The 8,035-nt window shown below is 40.9% G+C and overlaps 1 protein-coding gene across 1 annotated transcript in view; it reads left to right on the top strand.

Moving 5' to 3' along the window:
* The window catches only part of LOC109529661 (eukaryotic translation initiation factor 3 subunit H), a 123,925-nt gene extending 116,548 nt beyond the window's left edge, over positions 1-7,377 (top strand). The window contains exons 7-8 of the mRNA XM_019893041.1: positions 5,762-5,894; positions 7,095-7,377. Of these exons, the coding sequence (XP_019748600.1) occupies positions 5,762-5,894; positions 7,095-7,189 (228 nt within the window). The 3' untranslated portion in view covers positions 7,190-7,377. The remainder of the gene's footprint in view (positions 1-5,761; positions 5,895-7,094) is intronic.
* Positions 7,378-8,035: the final 658 nt, after the last annotated feature.

Below are 8,035 nucleotides of genomic sequence, written 5' to 3'. Positions count from 1 at the left end.
ACTCAACTAAGTGGAAATAATATGACGTAAAGAATACAGAGAATAATTTTGTTAACATATTTATGAAAATAAAACACCAAATTTATGTTATTCTCAGAAAAGTAAATTTACTTTTCTGAGAATGTTTAGGCCAGCAGAGAAGGCCTTGCTGGCCCTCAGGGTCCGCCACTGGGTAAACATGACACTGTCCCAGCGTTTTTGAAACATGTTACACCCATAAAATTCTAAATTAATGATTATTTGCTCAAAACAATACTTAATCAGTTTTAACATTAAATAGCTTGCCTTTTGTGGTGTATTCAGTTAAATATAGGCTGAAGCACCCAGCCAAAACTCATTGCTCTCACTCGCTGCTGCGGCGCCTTGCCTCAACCTGCGACTACGTGTTAGTAAGTGATGTAAGCAGCCCAGCGAAGCTTTTTGGCACGGTCTCCACAATTCGATTATCAGATAAAATTAACAAATCTTTTATTCTCCATTTTATTCATTGTGTTTTGATGAGTCTCCATATTGCAAACTGCTATGCGAGCCTTGCGTTTAAAGCAGTACCAACCTTGAGGTGCTCTCATTTCTGGAAATAGCTGTCAATAATAACGGTTTATTGTTTGTTCATTCTTTTCCCAAATAGTACAATTTATTTGCTTTCACCCATCTCTTTATTTCATGTTCATTGACTGTTAGAGTTAATTTTGTACTATTCGTGTATGTATTTATTATGATTCACTTCCCCGTGTTTTTATTCAGTCTGCTACCTGGTGGGAATTGTGTGGCATGAGAATGGTATGTGACAGCTTTTGCCTATCAAATCAAGCTTTGTCTGTTGTTCTTATTTCCTTGCAGTTTCCTGTGGGTGACAATGTGAGTGTTAAATGACGTTCGACACAATATGAGAAAAGTAACACAAAAGGAACTTTTCAATCATCTTCACGATAAATATTGTCATATCGCTCAGCCTTCAAGTGTTATGGAAAAGACATTGATTGTTTTCCTTTTTGACTTTTTCCATGTTGCATTCCAAAGTTATAGTTTTCTCATGTCTTTTTGAATTATTCAGCCTGTCTGTCTCAGGGCCCCTTTTGTGGGGAATTATCCACTCTGAAAAATGAATGCAAGCAGTAGGTTTGTCATTGTGCCTCGTTCCATATTGGTTTTATGTGCGAAAACCTCACAGTTTGGCAAAAGAAACGAAAACCAATACAGTACTTGCAGTTTGTGCTGCTGCATTGAAGGATTGTACTAAACAGACACATGCAAGGTTTAAGAGTCATTTCAATGTGGTGAGTCAGACTTTTACAAGCTAAAATTGGATGTATAGTCTGTTTTTTTTCCAACTTTGATCACCATAACTTATTTTCTGATCCTGTTTATGCATTCTTGTTTAGAATTCAATTGCACTTGAACACGGTTTGTTTCATTGCTGTTCGACCTCTGCTTTGTTAGTATTTTAAAACATCATTGCCATGATGAGCAACAGCCATAACAAACCGCACTAGCGAGCAAAGAGCAAAACAGAAAAACAAACCAGATACAAGACTGAGTTTGTGAAAAGGCAATCACTGCCTCCCTTAGTAGGCGACCTGACACAGGTCGGCAGGGATGCACTTTTGTAGCATGTTAAGTGAGAAACATCACTATCGTACCGTCTTACCGTTTTAAAACACTGCTCCTGGTGCTCCAGATTCCCGTTCTTTGACAATCCCACCGGGGAATTGCAGATGAAACAAACTTTGAATGAGGATAAATAAAAAAATAGCTGCAATTGCAGACTGCTGACCACTAACAACTTCCTGTGATGCAGGTCAGGCGCCATAGGTTAAAGGTGACATATTTTTTTCTGTATATATGTATGTATTTATTTTTATTTTGGGGCGGGGGACTGATAGGATGCTTAGGGTGCAATGTACATCAACGCAAAAATATATAAATTAGTTTCATAACACACACACACACATGCGCGCGCACACAACTTTTATTTTTGTTTTGTTTTATTAACACTGCATTTCCGCTTAGACCTCTCGTGATCAATTTCTGACCGATCAGTCCGCGGACTATGAGTCGACCACGATCAACTGGTTGGACACTCCTGCTTTAAAGTTACAGTTTTGATATAAAAGCACATGCAAAGTCATAGGGTTTGAGCTCTGAAGTTTTGTTTGTCTGTAAAAGCTAATTAATTTGGCCAAATGTCCAAATTGAAAAGGGTTTCACTGCTGTTTTCTTTAACGTCAAACTCAACACTGTGAACACTGTGCTTGCGCATGCAAATGGAAACAAAGCGGCTGAATTGCTACAAAAGTTATTTTTTAAATTTAATTAGTCTTTTATATCCCTTTCAATACCTCAGACTTATTTCATACACCGACTTCATTAGCTGTAAATTAAAAGCTGCAGCAGGAAAGCATTTACTGTGTACAAAAACGAATGCATGAGCACACACTTAGCCAGAACAAATGCGAATGAAGGGTAGCAACTTCTCAACAAGTACAGACAGCCTCAATGAAATGCAGCATAAACGCCTGCCGACTCACGCCAAAATGTCGTGCACATGCATTATAATAATAGAAAAATAATAAATTAATAATGAAAATTATAATGAAAATAACCATTTGTCAGAACATTAGTAACACAGAGAGCTCACTGTGTTCATATAAACTTACGCCTACATTAAAGAACTTCAATTAATCTGTCATGACGCTCAGCGACTGGAATTGAGAAAACGTCTGAAGCTTTTGTGTTCTGCCTTCATCATCAGCCACGTTCACAAGCACTGACTAGATTTGTAATAGTCACATAACTTGGAGTCCATCTCCGTTCACATAAGCCCTGCAAAAAGCATGTACATCGCCAAAGGTCCCAAGGCCAATCACCCACACTCCAGCCAGTATGATTTATCATCCCCCCCACTGACCTTCTCATCAGCACAGGCCTTGAACCTCAGACGCATGCGTGCGTGCGTGCGCGCGCGCACACACACACACACACACACACACACACACACACACACACTTACAAATATTGTAGTGTCATATACAGTACCACACAGACCTACTCCTTAAATCTTAGATACTTTTTTATTTTTGGCAGTTCTATACAGTGAACAATATGTGCTCTAAGATGAACTGAAAGTGAGCTCTATTACACAGTTCTTACATCTAGTGTATTTGCTCTCTGTAATCTTGTGCTATTGACCCAGATCCTTCTTCGACAAATGGAACTTTATTAATCATCGGAAGGCTGCAAAACTCACCGTTCATGAGAGCGGTCAATGTTTTATTGACCACTCTGACTTAACACTATTTGCTGAATTAAATACAGTACTGTCATGTTTTAGTCTTGAGACCGAGACCACTTGGAAAGGTTGTTTCTCTCTCCACTCCATAGCTTCACGAAACTTATCCAATGTTTTGTCTCGCTGACCACCATAGCTGCCTTCCAAATTTCCAGCCAGTACTTTTCAGCTTCCTCCGTTTTGGCTGATGCCTGATTTCATTTCTGGCATAGGGACAATCGTATTGGGAAGCTAACATGAGCACATGCAGGCTGCTGTATGTGTTTTAATGTCACACCCTGTCCTGTCGCACACTAATTGTCAGTGATGGTCCATCAACTAAGAAGGAAGCACATTGTGGCAGAAGACTCATTTTTGACAAAGAGACAGCCATATCTGGAAGCTAGAAGGTGTAAGCACAAACATGGACTTGACATTTAAAGCAAAATATTTTAAGGCGACATTATCGCCTTCAATTTAAGTTCCTTCCTCATTTATAAACATGGGGCAGGGGGTTGTATACACATTTGTATTGGGATAAGATGTAGTGGTGGACATGGACCCTTGCTTTAAATCCTTACTTCTTGAGATTGTTAGTCCTTTTTCCCTATCTCCCATTCTTAGACTGGTCTTTTTTTTTTTAAATGTCTCAAGAAAAAAAGCAAAACAAACACTTCTTGTGTCAACTCAGAAATGTTGAGTGACATATTAAAGAGGGATATTTATCCATGTGTTTTCAATATCACGTGTCTTTCTTCAAGTTGTGTTTGTGCTCAAGCCTACCACAGCAGACTTTGAGCAGGAGGTGGGGTACACCCTAGACTGGTTGTCAACCAATTGCAGGGCACGTATACACTAACTTTTCACACTAATATTCACATCTCTGTACAATATATGGACAATTTGGAGTCAGTGTATCTAATGTGCATGTTGTTGGAAAGGAGCTGGAAGGCGCGATGTCTGGAGAAAACCCACACAAACATGAAGACAACATGCAAACACGGCACGGTTAAGCCGACCAAGTTCGAATGTACAATTTATTGAAACCCCGCCACTATTTTTCCCCAGCACACCTCAATGTCCACCAGATGTTGTCAGTTTCTCCTTACTCACCAAATGAACAAGAGCAGCTGCATGAGAACCTGCTGTTAATTACGACATGGCACTGCATTTTCAGTTTTCCCTTTTTCTTCTTATTTACTCTATTTTTTGCACTATAAGGCACCGCGGAGTATAAGGTGCACCTTCAATGAATGCCCTATTTTAAAACTGTTTTCATATATAGGGAACACTGCTTTCTAAGGCGTATAGAATAGAAGCTACAATAGTGCTGCGGTTGTGTTATGGATCCACTAGATGGCGCTACACTAAAGGAATACAATACAATTCCGCTTTATTTATATAGAGCTATCACAACCACTGAAGCTGTAACAAAGCGCTTTACAGAACATTTAAGATACTACATCCAAAAAATCCGAATATTGATCCATATGTAGCTCCCTTGGGTGGACCGGTGGTCCAGGGGTTAGCGCGTCAACCTCACTGTGCAGAGGTCGTGCGTTCGATCCCTGGCCTTACTGTGTGGAGTTTGCATTTTCTACCCGTACCTGTGTGGGTTGTCTTCGGGTACTCCGGTTTTCTCCCACTTACCCCCGCCCCCAAAAAAAACGCGGATGGTTGTTTGTCTCTGTGTGCCTTGCGATCGACTGGCAACTGGTTCAGGGTGTCCCCCACCTACTGCCCGTGTCCCCTACCTACTGCCCGAAGACAGCTGGGATAGGCTCCAGCACACCCCGCGACCCTTGTGAGGATAAAGCGGTTCAGAAAATGGATGGATGTAACTCCCTCAGGATGTACATGAAGCACGACATGAAGTCTTTAAATATACAGGGTTTATTCCTTGGCACAAATACAAATGTCATTACAAACCACTAAATGAAAGACAAAAGTTAGGAAGACCATTGATTCAACAAAAAGACACATAAGATCCTGGGCTGACATCTACAAGGAGCTAAATAACCTTAGATGTCTTGCTTGTTTCCTCCTTCCTTCGTTTAGTCAATTGTTAACTGTACGTGTGGTATTATCTTGGTTTCATAATGGCTGCGCAGAGCTCACAAAGTAGTTGTCCGTTGTGTGCATTGGCCAACACACACACAGTCAATTAGTGCCAAGCAGAACCCTTTTAGGTTACAATTGGTTCCTGCTAATAATCACCACTAGATGGCATAAGAACACGAACAGGGAAACAACTCAATGGGAATCATAAAGAGACTGTAACACCATAAAGGCACATGGGATTATAGGGTACACTGTCAGCTTTTGAGAAAATCGAATGCTTTTAGGTGCACCGTATAGTGAGGAAAATATGGTAATTTATTTATTTATTTTTTGCCAACACGCAGTTTCTTCTTGCTTCCTATCACCGTCATGCTTCATTTTTTTCCTATCGTCCTTAATTCTGCCTCTTTCTCTGTCCATCTTTCTGTGCAGTACCTCCAGAGGCGGCAGCAGGAAAACGCCCAGCGACAAAGCAGAGGGGAAGCAGCCTTGCCTGAAGAGGACATCAGCAAAATGTTTAAGCCCCCCCAACCCCCACCCCGCATGGACACGCTACTTATTGCAGGTACAGGAACATCAACAACACATTATCTTGATGTTATATGACCCAAATTTCTTGAGAATAACACACTTGTTTGTACAAACCCAATTCCAATGAAATTGAGATGCTGTGTTCGACAGATAAAAATGGAATACAATGATTTGCAAATCATGTTTAAGCCATATTTAATTGAATAGCGTACATAACAAAGACGAGATATTTATTTAATGTTCCAACTGATAAACTCGAGTCATTCAGAATCAGATATATTGGCCAAGTGTGTAAGACACACAAGGAATTTATTTTCTCAATTACAACCCGTCCAGAGGAACATAAATAAAAAAATGACCAACAGAGCGAGACAAAAGGGGAAGCCTGGCGGTATGCTTTTTAGCGTCCCAATATCTTAGTGAAAGGAAAACAATCGGGAATTACTCCGAGCCTTGCAGACATGACATTTCATTGTTTGAGACGTCAATGTTAAAAATGCATTTTGTATTTGCACTTGTTCTGTTTACCATCAGTCTCTTAATGAAAGGCTCTGAAAGGCACTTTCAACATGTAACCTAAGCATACGTAGTTAAATATAATGGACATATGTTTTTAAAGGTTATTTTTGAACAGTGTATTTTCTTCCTTTTATTTGACATCTATTAAAGTGGACTGCGATTTAGCTACAAATGCGGGTCCCCGTGTGACAATAGTTGGCTTTTCCGTCAACCTTGGTATAGAACTCCACCACTCTCCACCCCACCACCGGCCATGATTTTGGATAATTAGGGGTGAAAAAAAAGAGTGTTATTCCCGAGAAATTGAGGTCTGTAAATTGGGGCCGTATCGAAAGATTGACATCCCCGCCATCAACAAAACAAACTCTATCAGCCCCCTCTGTTCCCCTCACAGGAGCTCAGGATATGCTTCATAATTTTCTCAACTATTATCTGGAAATTACATTAATCTAAGCTTTATTTGCTCAGTCAGCAAGTGGAGTGCCCTGTTGTTTCCTGTTTCATGCTGTTCAGCACATACCCACACCACACCACCCATTGCTTTCTCATCCTGCTGTGTTCCCACCACTAATTTGATATTTTGCTGTGCTTCTTTTTCCATCCTCTTTTTCCTCTTGGTTTGGCCTATTTGGGTGTGCACAAATGTTTGAATGTTTGCCTCTGTTGGTCTTTTTTTGTGTGGGGTGCGTGGATGTACGTGGCTACTCTCCAACAGGGCAAATTAACAACTACTGCCAGAACGTGAAGGAATTCACCTCTCAGAACCTCGGGAAGCTGTTCATGGCGGAGGCTCTCCAAGGCCACACCTAGATGAGACAACGGAGTCAAGAGTGAAGAGGGCACAGCGCAAGAATACATTAAAAGACAGCCTAGAGTTAATCAGAGAGCTGAAGTGCTGTCCTGTTGTTTATTTTCTGGAAAATCTGTTTTTACACAATTTGGGCTTTACGTTTATCTTGGATTTAAGAGTGAAATAAAAGTGATAAGCTCTTGTCTTACTTGGCTCCTGATGGCCTTGTCACTGTTTAACACAAATGAATTGGGCCAATCCATCTATTCTTGATTAATTCACTCCCATTACCACAAGTATAGAATAAATGTCATGTGTTGGTGAAATATTACATCATTGCAACAATAAACTTCCTCCCAGATATTCCATGATCAACTGCAAGTAGTTTTCTTGCAAAGTGGAAGGAAGCTTTTAGGGACCCCTGTAACTCGGCAACCAAATGTCAGACCTCAAAAGTTAGCAGGATCGTAAAGCACTTGTGCGCACAATGTGATAAGTCGCCAACACCAGAGTTCCTTCCCTACCCTTGCTTTAAGAGGATGTGGTGGTTGACGGTGTCAAACGAGCAGTGAGGCTGGACCAGTGTCGGCGGACGTGAGGTCCTAGATGACCCTCACACCAAAGCAGTCTGTACTGTGGGCCGTGCGGAAACCAGATTGCTTCAATATTATCAACCAAGTTCTCTCCCTCTCCATATGTGTGTGTGTGTGTGTGTGTGTGTGTGTGTGTGTGTGTGTGTGTATACACACACACACACACACACACACACACATACACATATAAGCTTCATACATCAAAGTCGAGCTACTTCTCCTCCACGTTGAGAGGAGCCAGATGAGGTGGCTAAGGCATCTGATTAGGATGCC

The sequence above is a fragment of the Hippocampus comes genome, unplaced genomic scaffold (assembly GCF_001891065.2).
Source record: "Hippocampus comes isolate QL1 unplaced genomic scaffold, H_comes_QL1_v1.1 scaffold94, whole genome shotgun sequence".
NCBI classification, from domain to species: Eukaryota; Metazoa; Chordata; class Actinopteri; order Syngnathiformes; family Syngnathidae; genus Hippocampus; species Hippocampus comes.
The sequence above is the reverse complement of the archived record's forward strand: the minus strand, read 5'-3'. Positions and strand labels throughout refer to the sequence as shown.